The 20,486-nt window shown below is 40.7% G+C and overlaps 2 protein-coding genes across 10 annotated transcripts in view; both read left to right on the forward strand.

The window, feature by feature from the left end:
* Nucleotides 1-5,642, forward strand: part of LOC133500891 (ATP-dependent translocase ABCB1-like) — a 24,122-nt gene extending 18,480 nt beyond the window's left edge. Inside the window, exon 25 of one of the 2 annotated variants that reach the window (XR_009795050.1) lies at nt 5,567-5,642. Coding sequence is in view for 1 of the 2 variants with exons in the window: in XM_061820141.1 (XP_061676125.1) it covers nt 75-281 (207 nt within the window). In the remaining variant the exon portion in view is untranslated. Of the gene's footprint in view, nt 1-74; nt 1,558-5,566 lie in introns of those variants that run through there. The other variant, XM_061820141.1, reaches the window with a different exon arrangement.
* Nucleotides 4,116-20,091, forward strand: LOC133500890 (ATP-dependent translocase ABCB1-like). Of its 8 annotated transcripts, none has more exons than XM_061820133.1 (28): nt 4,197-4,375; nt 6,190-6,260; nt 6,361-6,436; nt 6,522-6,802; nt 6,873-7,064; nt 7,445-7,616; nt 7,700-7,824; nt 9,144-9,315; nt 9,394-9,507; nt 10,088-10,198; nt 10,286-10,411; nt 10,985-11,188; nt 11,267-11,437; nt 11,597-11,758; nt 11,862-12,041; nt 12,125-12,271; nt 12,358-12,462; nt 12,562-12,615; nt 12,785-12,862; nt 12,979-13,062; nt 13,141-13,344; nt 13,439-13,539; nt 15,305-15,445; nt 16,400-16,556; nt 16,657-16,854; nt 17,444-17,650; nt 17,863-18,009; nt 18,104-20,091. In XM_061820133.1, exons 1-28 carry the CDS (start codon nt 4,232-4,234, stop codon nt 18,308-18,310), a joined length of 4,131 nt encoding a protein of 1,376 aa, XP_061676117.1. In that variant the 5' UTR covers nt 4,197-4,231; the 3' UTR covers nt 18,311-20,091. The 8 variants fall into 8 exon arrangements, 7 of the variants coding, with proteins under 7 accessions (XP_061676121.1, XP_061676122.1, XP_061676117.1 ...); XM_061820140.1 differs by lacking the exon at nt 12,562-12,615 and having other exon boundaries at nt 4,202-4,375; nt 6,522-6,684; nt 6,766-6,802; nt 18,104-20,089; XM_061820136.1 differs by lacking the exon at nt 4,197-4,375 and adding an exon at nt 5,784-5,925.
* The last annotated feature ends 395 nt before the right edge of the window (nt 20,092-20,486 follow it).

Genomic DNA, 20,486 nt, shown 5'->3' on the forward strand with positions numbered 1-20,486 from the left:
ATGTAAAATTGCTCCACATTTAGAAATGTGTGTCAATTAATCTTTTTGGTCCTCCCAATTTGTACTTGATCCAGGTAGTGCAAGAGGCATTGGACAAAGCTAGCCAGGGCAGGACCTGCATCATTGTGGCCCACCGTCTGTCAACCATCCAAAACGCAGACCGCATCGCTGTCTTTCAGGGAGGGGTGGTGGTTGAACAAGGGACACACCAACAGCTGCTAGCCAAAAAGGGAGTCTATCACATGCTGGTCACCACTCAGTTGGGCCATGGGAGGGAATGAGTCAATCCATTTTTTCACATCCATTAATACAAACTTAGTATTTTTCTTTTCTTGAAGTACTGAGTGACAATGTGCTACCTCAGTAACTGTATGAGTGCTGATTCTGTCCTTTAGCCCACCGCGCATTTATAATGGTCAGCATCACACACATGGCCTAAAGGTTTCATTGCACCGCATTTACAATATTCAAACATGAAATTAAATTAGTTTGGTTTAAATAATTCTCCAAAGAATGTATTAAATTGTTTTTTCTACATTTTATATTGTTTAACATATTATACTGCCAGCCTTGTATTTTGTTTGTTCATTGTGGACACCAAGTATTTAAGACAACCAACATTAACAACACTGCATCGCATCTGCTACTGCAAATATACTGCTGAAGTAACACAGATTTTTTTTCTTTTCGAATATAGTATATCATGAGATAAAAAGCCCTATTGAATACGAATATATCTCAAAGTTAAACAAGTCTTTGTACAGGTAAAATTTAATTCCAATGTGTTTGAGTAAAGATTTGTATTCAGTTAACCCTTGTGGTCTATGAAAACATAGCAAGGGTAAAGAAAACCAAACACACTCATGCTGGGTTATAACCGCAGGGTAGGTGATGCTGGGTTTCCAGATTGGTAACGCATAGTTAACTTTTCCTAACTAAAAAAATCATACAGAATTAGTAAGAGAGTACTCAGATGGATGTTGTGGGATGTGGTGGTTGTCCCTATTGCCCAGGAGGTGCCAGAGTCAACAATCAGTGTAGACGGGCATAAACTAATGCAAGTAGATAGAAGTCAACCAATCTTTTGTTTACTGTGATGTATGAAAAACTACTAATAAAGCACTTGAGTCAATCCCATTTAAACAAACAATTTTTTAAAACTTGAACTTAGAATCATAAAATCCATTTTTACTGTTTGGGCCTTTCCACACCATGAGACTGCACCTCTTTTGGAGTGTAATGTTTTTAACTTTGTTCTAATTGTTTTACACCTGTTTAATTTTCCTGTGTAGAGCACTTAGTTCCAGCTTTGGTTGTTTTTAACGTGGATGAATTGAAGTTGAGTTGCAATTAAACACACTCACACCTGTGGGCAATACCGTAAAACCGTGGTAGTGCAAAAAACATTTACACCGCCTGCATAAAATCACAGGAAGAAACCGCTAAGTGTTGGCAAGTTGGAGGACATAAATTTATGCACTTTAAAACAATGTCCACACAATTCCATCTGGACTACCTTCTACTGGCTAAATAGTCAAAACGCAGCATGATTGATTGGGGAATTACTATCAGTAAAAAAAAAAACAACATAAAATGTACTTTTATTTTCTCACAATAGAATAGCATTTACAGCTAGTAGTAATATTTTAGTAGTAATCTGCTAATAGTAAATTACAAAATATATATATATTAAAAAAAAAAAAAAAACTACCAGAAATACTGTTAACCATCTGCCTCAAAGGATTTGCCAGTCAAACGACTCCAGAATGCAGTCTTCAACCACCACACTGTCTCTTGTGCCTTGCTGATTGTGAAGAATTTAAACATTTGGACCTTGGACCCAACAGGGCGTGCTCATTAAGAGACTCACTGTTCGCCATATCTGTGCTGTCTTGCTGTATCTGTCAGATGTTCCACCTGTACTGCACATGATGCACAATGTGCATGACTGGATACTTTTCTTTACCATTGCTAGGTCATATGGGCATAATACTGTACTGGCAAATTCTCCTCTATCATCTCATATTGATGAAGTCTACATGGGGTTATGTCCTTTCTGCTGCCGTGGTGCCTTAAGGACCTGCACTGGCATGATGAATGTGATGTTACATCATTTCAATTACATTAATTGTTGGCTCCAGCCCATGTCCTCCCATCTGCAACTGAGCGCCATCCATTCTCTTTAAGAGCAGTGCTTACGTAAAAGTGTGTGACCGTGCAGTTTTTCTGGATTTTCAGTACATAGGCCCATGTCACGCAGGAGAGGCACCTGATCAAGTTAATTCATTTGTGCGCACAACCAAATTAAGCCCATGAGTAGAGTCTGGTAGTGTCTGATCTGTAAATCCCTCGCACATGTAGCCACAGCATCAGTCACAAGGCATTTCTCCTTTTCAGTATGTATAGTACATGGGGGAATACTCAAGTCCAAAGAAAATTGTCCTCAATTTCCATCAAAGACAATGAGAGGTGATATCAGTCAAGCAACCAAAGTAAATCCCTTCTGAAGCTCCTTTTCGCCATTCTGGCAGTGTTTCTCCCCATTTCCATTAATGCCTGACAGAGAAAACTCAATGCAATTACTTGTGAATATACTCGCTTTTGTTATTGTCACATACACCTTTCTGATGGAGAGAAGATAAAAAGCAACAAATGAGCTCACACATTTTTCACACAACTGTATCTGAGTTTTTAATCGCCAGGTTGACCACAACCTCATCCAGCCCTACTTCTCCATTTGTTCATTTTCCATTTCACTTATCCAAACTTGGTTCACAGTCCTGCCCAGTGGTCTCTGGACGAGCGGCAGAGTACACCCTGAACTGGTTCCCACCCAGTCACAGAACACATGCAAACAATCATTCAAACTCACATTCCCACTTACAGGAAATTTAGAGTCTCTGGTTAACCAACTACTATTACTACAATTAAAAATAATTCTACCACTACAACTATGCCTACACCTGCAATTCCAGTATAGGACTTGGGGAAAATAAATAAATAGATGTTTGTTTTTTGTCGCAGTGAGATGAGCACATTCTGCCATGGAGTGACATTTTGTATGTCTGGTTGGGCACAATTATGACAGGCAGGCAGTAAGTGGACAAATTGTCAGGTGGTCAGAAAACAATACATAGCCATACCCCAAGGCATAACACCAAACTGGTGCTTCTGGATTATGGTAAATCAATTTGGGTGAGAGGTGGGGAAGAGCTGGTTTAGGATGGCCAACAGTCATTTGCAGGGCACACACCAATGAACCCCAACCACTGTGCTGGCATATTGTGTTGTAAATTCTGTTAAAATTATTGTGTGTGTGTGTGTGTGTGTCTTCAATTCATGTGAGTAAATTAGTTTTTTGTTAAACAGGCCCAGATTTAGGGACAAGCGCCCCTTACATATTATGGCCCCAACCATGCTAACTGAAACGCTCAGAATCTTAGATTATGCGCCTGTGACCCATGCCATGGTTACATTTTGGCAACAATTACTTTGTGATGGTTTTGAGACAGCTCTTACCCATCATGAGCTGTGTCCTTACTCCCTGTAAATGGAACCTTTTGTAGGCCATCAATTCGGACTGAACCATTGGCACTGACATGGGGCTGGATTGCTGTTTGATTTATATTGATAGATTTTAGGCACTATCTTGGCTTTCCATGCCTTTTTGGACCTCCCTTTCTCTGTGTGTTCAATACTTTTTCCTGTGTCATTTCATATTTTTACACACAACATGATTCGTTACCTCATATCCTCATGGGTGTGCAGGAGCCTATCCCAGCTGACTCTGGATGAGAAGCGGGGATAACCCTGAAGTCTATCTGTTGTTACTGATTATTACAGGGAGAACATTTAAACGCCACGAAGCTGGATTTGAACTGAGGTCCTCAGAAATGTGAGGCTGATCTGTCCACCATTTTATAAAATCATGCATTAATGGGAAACTCTAAATTGATTGTGAGTGTAAATAGTTGTTTCTATGTGCCAATTGTTTAGCACCTAGTTCAGGGTGTACACCGCCTCCAGCCCAATAATAGCTGGGATAGGCTCCAGCACTCCCTGTGACCCTCGTGAGGATAAGCGGCTAAGAAAATGGTTGGATGGATGGATTAAAAGATCTCCCTATTTGATTTGTTTTGCATTTAAACAAAAGGGAGACGCGCATTTATTACAATGCCAGGTACGGTAAGATTTTAGCGGTAGTGCCCATTTTGACATCAAATTTGGCTTTATGTGGCCTCTGAGCTGCAGTACCTACAATGAGTTTGACGCTCCAAGGCCAGTTAGGATGCAACATACGCTATGCAACCAGTGGGAGGCGCGTCATAACGGAGGGCTGAGCTGGTTCCAGTTGGAACACTGCTGTGCAATGCAGGTATGGCCATAAAAAAAACAAACGACGCTTTTGATCGTTCAAATTGTGCGGCAAAAATCTGCAAAGGCAGCGGAATGGTGCAAGTGGGGTCTGAAGTGTTGCGTGAGAAGTATTCCCAAAAGTGAATTTGTTCGCGTGTCACGTTTAACGAAAGTTTAAATGCAATGGCGACTGGTGCTAGCTTTTCTAAGCATGGTTGTTGTTGGTTTTTTTTTTTTTTTTTTACATATGTATAATTTTTTAAATAAAATACGCTGTAGTTTGTTCTGTTGATCGGTGGGCGGTGTGAAGTCGAGTTCGAACTTGGGAAGTCACGCAAGGCTCGTGCGTTCCACCAGGAAGTGTTGCTTCTCCGTTAGCTGGGTTGCTAAACACGGTTCAACTACCAGCACAACGCCGATTCGAAGATGAACAACTAGTTAGCGTATTCAGTTAACATCCAGCCATTTCAAATCAGTCTCCCTCCACGCGGGATTCAATGACCACATGCCAATTTTTTAGGTCAAAAACCATACGAGAGAACGATAGTGAAATATTTAAATTTAAATCACCAGGACCTGTCCTCTGCATCAACAGGTTTACTCATTAAATTAAACATTGGCGAGATCAGAGAAGTATGTGACTAGTTTGCCCATAAGAGCAAATATAAAAAGAGTATGCATCATCTTGCCTTAAGGCAAGCACATTTTTTTACTCGTTCAACGTATCAGATCAAGATGCAGTCAACTAGATTAGCAATTATCAAATTTCATGAACATCCCTTTAAAAAAAAAAAGGCAGCTACGTTATCTGCGTTCCAGCCAATTGTGTATTACTTCAGAGCTGACAAGAACTAAAATAGGGATACAACAATGACCCTATATGTTTGCTCCATACAGACAAATTCGTGACATTGTGAACTTTTGATTCAGACCACAGGAAGACTCGCCAGTGACGTTAGCTCTCAGCAAATGGGTTTGCTTATAAAGATATCAATAAATTAAGACAGTTACTAGTACCGAAAGTTGAACTATGGAGGTTAGCGCATTGATTAATAACCACAGGTGTGGTGGCGAGCAGAACCTTCATAAACTTGTTTAAAGTGGAAAATTCACCTACAAAGCTGAATCCGTTTTCCACAGTAATAGCCAGAAGCCAGTACGTAGGTTGAACGTTAAAAAAAAAAATAGACAAGTGAAGGTATTTATTTACCTGCATACAAGAAAATCTGAATTGAATGCGACTGGAGTCCGGGGACGCATGCGTGGTCAGACACGCTAGCTATCCGAAATGCTGCCTTACACTGCCATCTACTGGCCAAATGGATAACGACATGCATCGTGTACTTCACTGTGTCCCATATACTATTTATTTATTTATTTGGTTGGTTTAGTGGTTATGAAATTTCTTCCTGATACATTTGAACAATGAGATCCATCAGCCGTGGAAGCTCTCCGCGGAACACGGCATCTGCTGTAACTGGAAACTGAAACATGTCAGCAAAAACAGGAAAAGCCGACCACGCTGATCTTTATTTACTTTTCTCAACTGATGTGCTTAAATAGTGACAGGTGTGTACCGACTCTCATGTAACATGAGTTTGAATTTGAACTCTGAAAAGACGCATGTACTGTGCACACTTATCCAACCACATTATCTCAGCTGTTAATTTTACTACCATTCTCGAAAAGCTGTTTTGTAACTTTACTGCTATTAAGTAGTCTGGTGTGAATCATTTCAAATGGCTTCATTATCAGAAAGGACTATTTAATTCGTTATCAAACAAAACATTGTGAACCAAACTACCACACCACAACCTCTGTCTACCCTGACAGACCCCAGACATGGATGAAACCGACGAGTTGCAAAACGACACCGGCGATCACAACACAAATATTTATTTAAGGTGATATTCTGGAGCTCTTCACCAAACTAGTTCACTTGATTTTCATATTCAAGCACTGTATTGTGAGCCAATCAAAAATGTCTTTATTTTATGGTCACAGTGAGTACACTACAGCAGGAAGCACAAAGAGGCAAGAAAAAGAGGCCAAAAATGTCACAGTTGGCCCCATTGAACTGGTACGTTGTCTACAATACAGTGTTGCGCTTCATATTAACTTTTAAGACTTCTGATAACCATTCTTGTTTTATTCCATGAGCACAGTTCAGGTTTGCAGATGGCTTGGACGTTTTACTGATCTTCCTGGGGACCGTGATGTCGGTGGCCCATGGGCTGGTGTTCCCCCTCATGTGTGTTGTCTTTGGGCATATGGCGGATCGATTTATTCTGTACTCAGCAATGTCCAAAAACAATACCCGCCAGTTCAGTGAGTTGACAGAGACCAACATCAAATTGTATCCTGATTTTACTGATGAAGAATACAACACCTTATTGTCTCTATTTTCAGTTACCACCAACAGCAGTTTACAGGATGATATGGCCGGGTAAAACCAAGAAGTCAATTTACACGCACTTGGACACATTTGACAGTTTTTTTTTTTTTTTCTTTTCCAGCTTTTCTGTTTACTTCGCCATCACAGGGGTCTTGGTGCTGGTGGCCGCCTACATGCAGGTTGCTTTTTTTACACTGGCCGCTGTACGGCAAGTCACACGCATCCGCAAGTGTTTTTTCCACAGTATCATGAGACAGGACATCGGCTGGTTTGATGTCAATGACACAGGAGCACTCAACACTCGCCTCGTTGAGTGAGTAACAATTACAAAATCCATTCAACTTGAATGAGACATGCTGTAGAAAATGTCTCTTAATTGAAGTATTTTAAGTTACCCTTCAAGATGTTATAAACTGGTCAGCTGTGTTCAAGGCTATCTGGAGGATGGGAACATTTTATTTGTTTTAGGATTTGTGCCGTGGAAGATGCCTTCAAGCTTTAATACGTTTACTGGTGTTGAAAGTGTTGCGCCAGGGCTATTTTATCAGTCTGTGATTCAAATACTAGCACGAGTACTTGAAGCAGATCCCATGCTCTGCTCCACAGGGCCTCTACAAAAAGTCCGTTCTACAAAGTGCCAGATGTTATATTGACATTACGATAACTGATGGTCACTCTTGTTTGTCCGTGCAGTGATGTCTATAAAATACAGGAGGGTATTGGAGACAAAATGGGGATGTTGATCCAGTCGCTTTCCACCTTCATAGCATCTTTGGTTGTGGGCTTAAGCGTAGGATGGAAGCTTGCTCTGGTCATCCTGGCCGTCTGCCCCTTGCTGGGCCTCTCAGCTGCCATTTTCAGTAAGGTAAACTTGCTCTTTGACCACCTTGTCTTCATTTTGACAACATGGCTCCTTTTACTTAGCTGATGCTGTACGTCTCTCCCTAGGTGGTGACATCTTTCACTGCTAAAGAACAGGCCGCTTATGCCAAAGCGGGTGCAGTGGCAGAGGAGGTGCTTTCTGCCATCAGGACTGTTTTTGCCTACAGTGGTCAGCAGAGAGAGATCCAAAGGTTTGCCCAACTTGAATGAAGTTATAACTGTACATTCATCCACTGCTGTTGGTTGTCAGAACAGACGAGACAGATATTCAAAGAGTTCATTCTATGGAATACCAGCTGAAAAGACCAGAAAATATCGATGGATTTCTGCAATTAAACATGATGGATGGTGCCCAACTAAAATACACACACACCCCGTGTAGCAATCGGTTGATTTCAGATCGGAATGATTCTTTTCAATCTCAATTTACCAAAAAGTATTTATAATGCCAAGTTGGCACATTTGAGAACAATGCGTGTTAAAAAAAAACTCGCAGAAGCTTACGGACTTTAAGTGTGACCGCAATCCCTTCCATGTACCTTCCGTGAAGATGACTCCGTCCTCTGTTTTTTTTTTTGTTTTTTTCAATCATAGTTAATGAATGCGAGTTTGTGTAAAACAAAGGGTCATTTATTTAAATATTGGTATTTGTATTGAATACTAGCGATGGATTCCGGCAAAGATTAACATGTTGCCAAACACACTTACGAGCCATCAACCCCGTCACTATGTGGGATTTATTCCTGATGAGAACAGATCCAGCAAAAAAGTATTCGTATGCGTCCAGACTTTTATACGCTTTCAAACTTTTCCCTGTAAATCTCAATGGCTTACTCACCAGCTCCACGTGTATATCCAGTTGTCCAACCACAAGCGGAAGCGAATTAACAGTCCAATTTCTTATGGGCGAAAACATCGACTTCAACATTAAATACGGGTCCTCTATGCCGAGTTTCTCTAATTTTTCCACGTACTGTCGTTTATTTTCACCTTCTAAATGTCTGACGGGATCAGACAAGACTCTGGGTGTCATGCTCTAAGACATATTTTCGTGTCGACTCCAACCGACTTAGCATTGAACAATGCTTTGCTAGACTGGCAATATGGCGAGGTCATCAAAAGTCACGTGATTTTATGACGTAGGTGCACAAGCTCTATTGTCAAAATATTGCCAGGAATCCTTTTGAGTGTACAGTGTTCCCTCTTCAACGCGTGGGTTGTATTCCAAAAAATAACCCACTTAGACATGTCCAGCCACATTATGTCAGTTGTTTATTGTGCCCCCCCCCACCCCCCCTATTTTTTCAACACAAGTTATTTGAGTGGGGTTGGGTCTTGAAATTATTTATCTTTGTCTCACTTTTTGTTACAAAAACCTGGCATTTGAACTGGGTGTTCATACTTTCTATATGTACTGTATATCAAGTGAGTGTGTATTAGCCCAGGTCAAAGGATTCTTTAGCCTTCTGGATGCACCGCTTAATTCTTTGGTTTATGCATTGCCTCACAGGTACCACAAGAACCTGGAGGAGGCTAGGAACATGGGAATAAAGAAGGCGATAAGTTCCAACACTGCTATGGGTTTCACCTTCATGATGATCTTCCTTTCTTATGCCCTGGCCTTCTGGTATGGCAGTACACTAGTTCGGAGTAAGGAGTACACTACTGGAACTGTACTCACAGTGAGCAGACATTAAAAAAAATGTCATGAATTTTATTACAATACAGTAACTCGCTAACTGCAATGTATTTGTGTTAAGGTTTTATTTGCTTTGATTTTTGGAGCAATTGCACTGGGGCAGACCTCACCAAACATCCAGTCCTTTTCCAGTGCCCGAGGAGCTGCACACCAAGTGTACCGCATCATTGACATTGTAAGGAGGGTTAACATTCTCTCTTTCTACATTCAGAGCGAACGGCTTATTCCTCTGCTGATGTCACTCTTGTTTTGATGAATGTTTGCGGGAAAACTGGGAAACTGAAGGGAGCAATCAGAATGTAGTAGTTTCTTTCGGCTTGTCCCATTAGGGGTCGCCACAAGGTGTCATCTCAGAAGAACGCTCATATTTGTTTGGCACTGTTTTTACGCCGGATGCCCTTCCTGACGCAACCCCTGTCGGGAAGTGGAGGGCCCAGTGAGAAACGAACTCATGGCCCCATGTTTACCAAACCAATCCTCTAACCACTTAGCTATGGGGGAAGGCAGCAATCAGAATACAGTGCTTTAAAAAAGGTTTCTTTGCCCTGCAAGGTGGTCGTTTCGATGCGTTGCTTGGGTCCCCTGATTCGTGTTTTAAACAAAAAAACAGTCTCAGTTTCCTGCAATCAAAGAAAAGTTTCTTCGCCCTTGCCCAATAAAGGCACAACTCAAAATGTCTAGCATGTTATCGTATTTATTCATTTGCCCTACCCACAAGCACAAGTGATCTCAAAAGAAAAAATGTCACTTTACAGAAACCCAGTATCGATAGCTACTCAGAGAGCGGCTTCAAGCCTGATGTCATCACAGGAAACATCGAGTTGAAGAACATCCACTTTAAGTACCCCTCAAGGCCAGAGGTTAAAGTAAGACTGTTACTGTTTAATTTCATCGAAAAGATAAACCAAACTACTTGTCCAAACTTTGCATGGTTAACACATTGTCATTTGCAGGTATTAAACAACCTTTCCCTCAGCATTAAGAGTGGACAGAGCATTGCTTTAGTGGGAACCAGTGGCTGCGGTAAAAGCACCACCATTCAGCTGTTGCAGAGGTTCTACGATCCTCAGGAGGGATCTGTACGTGCAGATTTGTAAAAAAAAAAACATTTACTCCATCCCTTTTCTTCCGCTTATCCGGATCTGTGTTGCGGGTGCAGCAGTCAGACCAGGGAAGGCCAGACTTCCCTGGATTTGGCTGCCTCGAATAATTGCACCATGGGCTCAGAGCGTGTCCTAGGTCTACCTCGGGGGGTCAACTACCAGTTGGACATGCCGGAAATACCTTCAAGGGAGGTGGGTGTGTTTTCTCCTGGCACTCCAGCTTCCTCCCACATTCCAAAAACATATATGTTAGCTTCCCTGAGTCCACGAAGCTGTCCATAGGTGTGAGTGTAAATGATTGTTGTCCACATGTTCCCCGCAATTAGTGCGCAATCTGTCCAGTGTGTACACCCCGCCTTGCATTGATAGACTTCAGCTCACCCACGACGCATGTGAGGACAAGTGCTGTAGAAAATGGATGGATGGATAGACAAGGAAAAGTTCTGTTACATTCAAAGGAACATAAGACTAAAGAATCTTGTTAGAGATAATCCAACCTTGTTCATCCTTTCACACCAACCAAAAAAAACTTTGTTTCCTGATATGTAGGTATCTGTTGACGGTCATAACATCCGTTCGCTTAATATCGCTCACCTGCGCAAGATGATTGGTGTGGTGAGTCAAGAGCCCGTCCTTTTTGCCACCACCATATCTGAGAACATCCGATACGGCCGAACTGACGTGACGCAGCAGGAGATAGAGCAAGCTGCAAAGGAGGCCAACGCTTACGACTTCATCATGAACCTTCCTGATGTAGGACTCTATTGAGGACTTTTACACTACTCACAAACAAATTTAGACAATGTGATTGTTCTTGTTGTTGTTGAGCAGAAGTTTGAGACGCTGGTTGGTGACCGAGGGACTCAGATGAGTGGAGGTCAGAAGCAGAGAATTGCAATTGCTCGGGCGCTAGTCCGTAACCCCCAAATCCTTCTGCTGGATGAAGCAACATCTGCGCTTGATGGTGAAAGTGAAACTATTGTGCAGGCTGCACTGGACAAGGTACAGACGCAGCCCTTTATTCATATGAAACAAATGGGGAGGAAGGAGTGGGGTGTGAAGTCAATTTGTACCAGCAGGAGCTTTCTCTCTGATTACGGATACAAAGTTCTTTGTCCTCTTGAAATTTTAATTGACAGTATTGTTTTGTCGTTTGTACAGGTCAGAATGGGTCGTACCACCGTAATTGTGGCCCATCGCCTCTCAACTATCAGAAACGCTGATGTCATCGCTGGCTTCCAAAATGGAGAGGTTGTGGAGTTGGGTACTCATAGCCAACTGATGGAAAAACAGGGTGTGTATCACACCCTTGTCAACATGCAGGTAACGCGGGCATAAAAAGCGCTTTCACATAACATTTGGAGGGCATTCACCTTTTATCCAAACAAAATAAGTATATTGTGGTTTCTTCACTTCTATCTTGTAGACCTTCAAGAAAACTGAGGAGCACAGGAAGAGTGAGCAAAATGAAAAGATCCGGACAGCCAAAGCTTTTGATGATTCTTCCTTTAGAAAGACTAAATCTCAAAAAAGTTCTTCCTCTGCTCACTTGGAGGGAAACCAAGAAGAGAGAGAAATGTTGATGGATGGCAAAGACAAAACAGAGGTGAGATTTATCGGAAAGTTTTTTTTCATATACTTGGGAATAAAGTAAGACACGAGTCTGCTTGTCTCTTCTACTTTCTGCAGGATAAAAATGTTGCCCCTGTGTCATTACTCAAAATTATGAGTTTCAACCTTTCTGAGTGGCCGTACATTTTCATGGGGATCATCTTTGCTGCCATCAATGGATTGTTACATCCCCTGTTTGCAGTCATCCTCTCAAAGTTCATTGCTGTAGGTCACTTGGCCCACAGGCTTTCCTAGATGCAAAATTCTGAATAAGATCATCATAGTTTCCGCTTTCTCTTTTAAACTTTCAGGTGATGGCTGAGGCCGATGAAGAGATTATCAGAAAAGAAACAGAATTCCTTTGCATTATGTTTGCAGCTATTGGAATTGTAATCTTTTTCACCATGTTTCTCCAGGTATGCATACCCACATTCATTAAAACTGATTTTACAATTGGTGGTTCATGAAAGCAACTGTGTGTGTGTGTGTGTCTGGGTGTCCCTGCAATAAAAAAGACGTTCTTACATTTCCACACGGCTGACATGGATCCTACTCCATCTGTCCGGAAGGTATCCTGTGCATTCCTAGTTCACTAAAACATTACTGTGACAATTGAGGCAAAGGGAAGGCATATAGTTGTAGTGAGCTTTGTAAAACTAAGGGCCATGCTCTTCAGTCAGTCACAAGTATTCATGTCTTTGTCTAAATGTGATTGTTCGTGTCTATCACTTTTTACAGGGTTACTGTTTTGGAAAATCTGGAGAGATCCTGACTTTAAAACTGAGACTGGCAGCTTTCAAGGCTTTGATGCGGCAGGTAAGTGGAATTGCAATTTTTCATGAGACAGTCTTGACAGTATGCAGTTTGTCATTTCTTGTCAGGACAATATTTCTTCACTGGAAAAGGAATTACAGTACTTGGTTTTCTTCTAGGATCTCAGCTGGTTTGATGACCATAGAAACAGTGTAGGAATGCTGACAACAAGGCTGGCTTCAGACGCGGCTCAAGTGCAAGGAGTAATGCGTCTTTGAGTCTCTCGCTCACACACAAAGACAAAATGTTCTTTTTCCACAAAACCTTTCACCTCCTCTCAGGTAACAGGACTCCGATTGGCTACCCTGGTCCAGAACATTACCAATTTAGGCACCGGCGTGATTCTTGCCTTTGTGAATGGCTGGGAGCTGACCCTGCTCGTACTGGTCTTGGTCCCAATTCTGGCGGTAGCCGGAACTGTGGAGATGGAGTTACTCGCTGGGCAAGCTGCCAAGGACAAGAAGGAGTTGGAGAAGGCTGGACGGGTGGGAATTGGCCATATGATGTGACTACTTTTGCCCTCACTGTACCAAAATTCCCCATAGTACAGTGTGATGTTTTTATGGTGCATCTTTCTAGATCGTTACAGAAGCCATCGAAAATATCCGTACAGTTGCATCTCTGACCAGGGAACCCAAGTTTGAGTCTTTGTATCACAAGAACCTGGAAGCTCCATACAGGTATGTGAGGGCTTCCATCCCCTCTCCCTAAATTAGGGATGGACACAGTTTGATTTGAGCAATTTCTGTCTCACTTCCGGCCCCTCATTTCGATTCCAGTTCCAAACGAATCTCGATTACGATTCTTTCAAGGATTCTGGGTCAAAAACGTTTCCATGGTTTGACAAAAGGAAATCAAAAGTATGAACTAAAAAATGCGTGTGGAAATAACTTAATCATTAATTAATGTTTCAACTAAAAGTATAATATGGCATTAAAATAATATTTTTATTTTTACTTTTATCACGTCAAATGGTTTATATGTGCCAGTTTTAACTTGATTTCGGTTTTAAGCTTTTAGACTCTTATTTTGAAGCAGGACTGTGAAAAGTCCATTGATCCTCAGAATTCTGTGGATTTTTCTCATTGACAAATCATTTATGTGAATTAAAAAAAAAATTCTGGGGGCAGTAGGTTAATGCAGTACTGTGTTGACATTGGTCTGTAATCGTGCCCCTTTACATCATTGAAGACCGTATTACGGCAGCAAAGGTGCAATTCTACCATTTCTGTATTATCAGTGTGATCTTTCTACAATTTTAAATTCAATGCATGCTATCAAGTTTGTACATTTGTTTCCAGTACGTCAGTGTCACGGAGGCACATAGAACAGAAGGACGGTGAAACCTGCTGGAATTAAATGTCAGAAATGAAATGAATACCTCCACACAAATATTAGAAAGCTTAAAGAATCTGGGAAGGTATACTCGATCTTGTGTCATCAGGATGTGAAGCATGGATCTGGAGGGAGAATGCACTTGGTTGATCACAACTGAAAGAAGCAAGCATAGCTAATGAAAACGAAGCAAATGATAGATTACCAGGTATATTGCAAATACATATCAATGAATTTGCTACATACTAATACATCTAACACTATAATATGTATATATATATATATATATATATATATATATATATATATTATATATATATATATATTATATATATATATAAAAATGTGTGCGCATGCGTACCTGTGAGATCTTCCCCCAGTTGTTCCTGAGATTTTACTTTTTTCCACTTCATAGCCCTTTAATGACCAGGAACTCAGCGTTTTGGCACGAAAAGTAACTGCACACGGCACCGGTGAACCAAATGCTATAAAACGCTGATTCCTTTCCCTACCCACCGTTGAGGGACTGGGTTAGTGTTTGTGAGGCAGTATTTATGTGAATTTTGTCCTAATTCATTGTGATGTAGTTGCTATGATGAAGTTATGGCTCAGTGTTTTTTGGTGGGTTTTTTTTGTTTGTTTTTTTCCCATCAGCTCTTACGTTGGTTTTAAGAGTAAAATAAATGCTAAAAACCATTAAGTGCAAGTGTGCAACCCACTGTTGACCTTGTTAGTTGTCTCAATAATGGCATAGATGTATTTTATTATTTCGCTCAACCCAAGTGACTGAGAGTTGACTTGAGTGAAACGCCATTTAGTGGAGACTGAGCCTCAGGGAGCGAGTGAGTGCGTTAGACGCTACACACCGTGAAAACCGCCATTGCTGAGTACAGAATAAATCTATCCGCCGCCGAACACTAGCATGCACGTTCTTCGTTATTGGTCTTTGCCACTCTCTTCTTTGGGGTTTGCCAACTAGGATTCGAAACTGGGATGCGAAATTTTTAACATTAGTCCAGCTTCCAATCGATTCTTGATGCACAACCCTACACTAATTGGATGAAATGCTTCTCACTGTGCCACTTTTGATGGTTCTGTGTATCTTAATAGAAATGCCCAGAAAAAGGCCCATGTGCAGGGTTTTGCCTTCTCTTTCTCCCAAGCCATGATCTACTTTACTTACGCCATATGTTTCTGCTTTGGAGCTTGGCTTGTTGAGCGAGGACGAATGGATGTTGAGGGAGTGTTTCTGTAAGTAATATTGCTTCTTTATAAATATTGAAATGGCATATTACATTTAAAAATGAATTACAACTTCAGATTATCATTTTTTATCCATATTAGTCAGTCATACTGTATAGAGAGTTTGAGAAGTTCAATTTCTACACCCACTAGCTCAACGTTCAGTTGATCGTTGCAAAAATAAACTAGTTTGGTCCATAGTTTATAATACAAAATTTTGAACCAAGTTCACTAGTCCAAAAACTAAATAGTTCATAGTTTTTTTGTATGTTTACTTTTTTCAACATGTAGCTGACGGACGATTACCCTAAAAATATGTGCATTTAATTTCCTTATTGTTTCTTCCCGTTCAGTCCACACGAGTACCCAGCTGCAACTTTTACCCTACAATCTCAAAAATATGACAAAAAGGGTATTTTTTTTTTTTTTTTAATGAGGAATTGAAACAAAAACAGGACATGCAACAGAGTATGACAGGAACAATGCTAAAAGGGCGTTGGTAACTTCACAACAGTAAAATGTTATCTCATTTAGTCTACGAGTACAAAACAAAATAAATTTGATATTATAACAGTATGATCGTAAAGTGTTTTAACTAAAAATGATATAAAAAGTGTTTCTAAGAAAAGAGTGTCCCCGAGTGCACCTCGCTCATATAAATATGAATGGCCACTGCACCGAATCGGTTGCCAAGTACAGTGTTTAACCTCTGACAAATGAAGGCTGGTATAGTGCGTTTGGACAGGTTTTGTTATGGAAGTAACTAACAAAACATGAGTCTCTTGAATAAAAATGAAATTTTGTTGAAAAACAGATCAGGTCCGCTAGAATGAACACATTCTCAATAGCGTTCATCAGGCAGAAGCTAACTCAATTCAGGCTACGTTTGCCCAAAATATGAAGTTTTGTTCGTTGAACTAGTCCAGGTAGAAGACTGGTCATTTGTATGGTTTTCTTTCTCAGGGTGATTATGGCAATTCTGTATGGTTCTATGGCTGTTGGAGAAGCCAATTCCTTCACTCCAAACTATGCAAATGCCAAAATATCTGCTGCTCACATCATGATGCTTCTGAACACGCAGCCGGTTATTGACAATCTCTCGCAAGAAGGCAGGTCATTGGTAAGCAGCCAGAAGTTGCCAAACTGTACACTCCAATGTCATTTACAGGCTTACAGTATGGATGATGTCTCTGTCTCCTTTCTAAAAAATACAAATCCAGGACAAATTTGATGGTAATGTCTACTTTGAGGGAGTCGAGTTTCACTACCCCACACGACCTGATGTACCCGTCCTCCGAGGGCTGAATCTGAAGGTGAGCAAAGGAGAGACACTGGCCCTAGTAGGAAGCAGCGGCTGTGGAAAAAGCACTACCATCCAGCTTCTGGAGAGGTTCTACGATGCCACGCAAGGGAATGTGGTGAGAAGACAATCACACATTTGTTCATCCATCCATCCATTTTCTATAATGCTTGTTTTGGTAAGGGTCGTAGGTAGTCCAGCTGACTTTAGGCGAAAGGCAGACTAGAAAGGTTGCCAGTCAATCACATGGCTCAAAAAGATGGATAACCGTTCACACTCGCATTCACACCGTCTATTAGTAGAAACTGAACTCGGGCTGCTTGCACCGAAGTTTGGCACGTGTACCACTGTATTGTCAGTGACTTATAGTTTGTTTGTTTGCCAATTCATGTACGCTTCATAACACTGATTAGACCTAACCATTTGCTAAACGTGTTTGTGTGTTAGCCTTAAATCAACATCAACTTGGACATTTTTATTTAATATTCTTGAGACTTGGTCCAAACATTTTCATTGTAGCTTTGGACTTGAACCAAATGATTTTAATTTGATCGATAGGTTGATTATGTACTTGGGCCTATTTAGTGACTTGGTCCAAATTACTTACCTGCGTCTTCGTCATCTTGCTCAAAACTTGGGCTGCAAGCCTTTCTTGACATCTAACTTGAATAATGACGTAAGTTGTTCTTTTGTTGTCTGTCTTCCAGATGTTTGATTCTTTAAGTGTGAAAGACTTGAACATCCACTGGCTGAGGTCTCAGATGGGTATTGTGTCCCAGGAGCCTGTGCTCTTTGACTGCAGCTTGGCAGAAAACATTGCCTACGGAGACAACAGTCGTGCTGTAACTATAGAGGAGATCAAGGCTGCCGCTGAAGCAGCCAACATTCACAGCTTTATAGAACATTTGCCAAAGGTAATCACATTTTGGTGTATCAACTAATTATTTTTTGTCAAAGCTCATTCTCACATCTGTCACGAGATTTCCTTCAATTAAAATCAGGAAATAATTTATAAGAAATATCACATCATTTTCAGTGAACACAGCCTATCCTGTGAAAATATCTTAGAAAGGGAGAATATGTAATGTTCAATGGACTGACTTTGTGTGTGTTCTTACTCGAGCAGAAGTACGACACTCAGGCAGGCGATAAGGGGACGCTGCTGTCTGGTGGCCAGAAACAACGAATAGCCATAGCTCGAGCCATCCTCCGTAACCCCAAACTGTTGCTTCTGGATGAGGCCACGTCGGCGCTTGACACCGAGAGTGAGAAGGTGACATTTTTTCTTCTCACATAGTTACTTTATATTTGGCTGTCTGATGTGCATCCACAATGACTTTTGTCCTCCCAATTTGTGCTTGATCCAGGTAGTGCAAGAGGCGTTGGACAAAGCTAGGCAGGGGAGGACCTGCATCATTGTTGCCCACCGTCTGTCCACCATCCAAAACGCAGACCGTATCGCTGTCTTTCAGGGAGGGGTGGTGGTTGAACAAGGGACACACCAGCAACTGCTAGCCAAAAAGGGAGTCTATCACACACTGGTCACCACTCAGTTGGGCTATGTGAGGGAATGAGAAGTTTCTTTTATCGACTTATTGTCATAGGTCTCCATTTTCAATTAAGTGTGGCTGTGTGAATGCACGCGACTGTTGGGTGCGTTGACTCAATGACACCCAAAAACAGACAGATCAGTTTGGTTTGGCTAAATATCTAGGTCAGTGTTTCCCAACCTTTATTTGGGCAAGGGACATGACACCATCACCAAACAAAACAAAAATCATAAATACATTGATAATCTTAATTTACACACCAAATTACTTGGTGTGAAATCTGAGCCTGTTTCGTGTTGGTTTCTGCAACCATCTTCCTTTCAGTCTTTTAGCCAAAAAAATCAGATTCATTTTAACCACCTTTTAGTCATTTCTATCTCTAATTTTTTAAGTCGATAACTCAGGTTTTAGTCTACTTTTTAGGAAATTCCATGCTAAGAATATAGGCCTTAACTATCAAAGAAGTGAAAAAAATAAAAAAGATTTTGATAGTATATTGACCACATGACTGGCGCCATCCCAGGACTTAAGCTTTCTGATGTTTCTTTCTGAGCTCTGACCAGAATTCTAACATCCCTGAACTGTATTTTTTGTTGTTTGTGTGAGTTAGATTACCAGAGAATCATTATATTGTGTAGGAAATAATAATTTCAACCCAATTAAGTGAAACTGGATAATTTCCTGCAGCACACCAGTTGGGAATCTCTAATCTATATTGTATTCACATATGCTCCCTTTTTTTGCTGGGTTTTGCGGGACATCAAATGTTTTCTCAGGTACAAAATTCCAGTATTGAATCAGGGAGTGATTCCACTAGGGAAATACTAAACACAATTGAGGGCAAGCGCATTGGAAAATAGGTGGATGGATCTAGATAACTGACTGATTAACAAACACAAAACATTCAAAAATAATAAGCCATAACTGAAATCTGATTATTTGACATTTACTGACTGACTGAAGTGAGGCAAGTGAAGTCCTAACGTGTGTTTGAGGGCATTCGTTAGCCCTGGAGTGCATGATAATTTCAAGAGATTTAATACTTCCATCATGCAAACCTACTAGCCAACTATTTGTAAAAATGTATTACGAGCAGAATTCTTTTTTTTACATTTGTATTTTACACCATTGCATACATTAAAATGGCATTTACCCATTATTATCCCCAAAAGTCCTTACATCTCCGGACAGGCCACCTTTGCCTTTGTCAAAAGATCCTACCTCACAGTAGCTCATCTGGAAAGTGGCCAGAATAAATATGCATTGCATGTTTTATAGTCACAGAAACTGCTACTTACTGTATTTGTGTACAAATATATTGTGAATGAAATGCGCAGAAATGACCTCTGCCAAACAATGGGAATGTATCAAATAATACATTAAATGTTGGTACAAACCTGAATAAATTGTGGATGCAGAAATGTATTTCGATCGAAAACTGCCAAGTCAACGTTGTGTCCTAATTTCGGGTTGCTCCAGTGATTTTTTTTTTTTTTTTTTTTTTCACAATGCTTCTAGTTTTACTATTGTTAGTCTGAAACTTGACTCCTGCTGGGTTGCTCTTTCGCAAGGCAATGCAACCCTTCAAATCTCAGCTCATCATCTCTGCGGCCAATCACTCTAACTGACATTTCTTTACATGTCTGCATGCGTGTTGTCAGCTTCTTTGTTTTGTGTGCAAGTATACAGGAAGAGGGTACCGCAAATCAAATTTCTCCTTGCAAGTTCACAAAGCATAGAAAACTACATTAAATTAAGTTTAGCATCGTCAGCTTTGTTTTGTGTGCAGCAAACATATTACAGCAAAGTCTCTTGCAAATCGAAGCACAAGAAGCACAGTAAATTAAAATTACATTTAGAATAAAAGTGTGGTGAAAAGTGTGTTTATGTTTGGTGCTTCAGCAACCCAGCTAAATTGCAGAGAAGAGTTCCTCGCGTGACCAACTGGAGATCCTCTCTGTCCTGGCTACAGCTACAAAGTCTGTTCCTAATGTTCACAGAACAAGAGACAAAGGGTGTTGTTACTGGAATCCAATATCTGTCGAACTAGACAGTTTCTTAAGACTAATTAATTTTCCGATTCCACTGTCATAAATCATAAAATCACCTCAGAGGAGGAAATGAGCAGGTAAGAATAATATGTCAGTTCAACTCAATCACAAACATTTGAATTATTTTCCCCATTTCAGCTTTGCCATCT

The sequence above is a fragment of the Syngnathoides biaculeatus genome, chromosome 5 (assembly GCF_019802595.1).
Source record: "Syngnathoides biaculeatus isolate LvHL_M chromosome 5, ASM1980259v1, whole genome shotgun sequence".
NCBI lineage: Eukaryota > Metazoa > Chordata > Actinopteri > Syngnathiformes > Syngnathidae > Syngnathoides > Syngnathoides biaculeatus.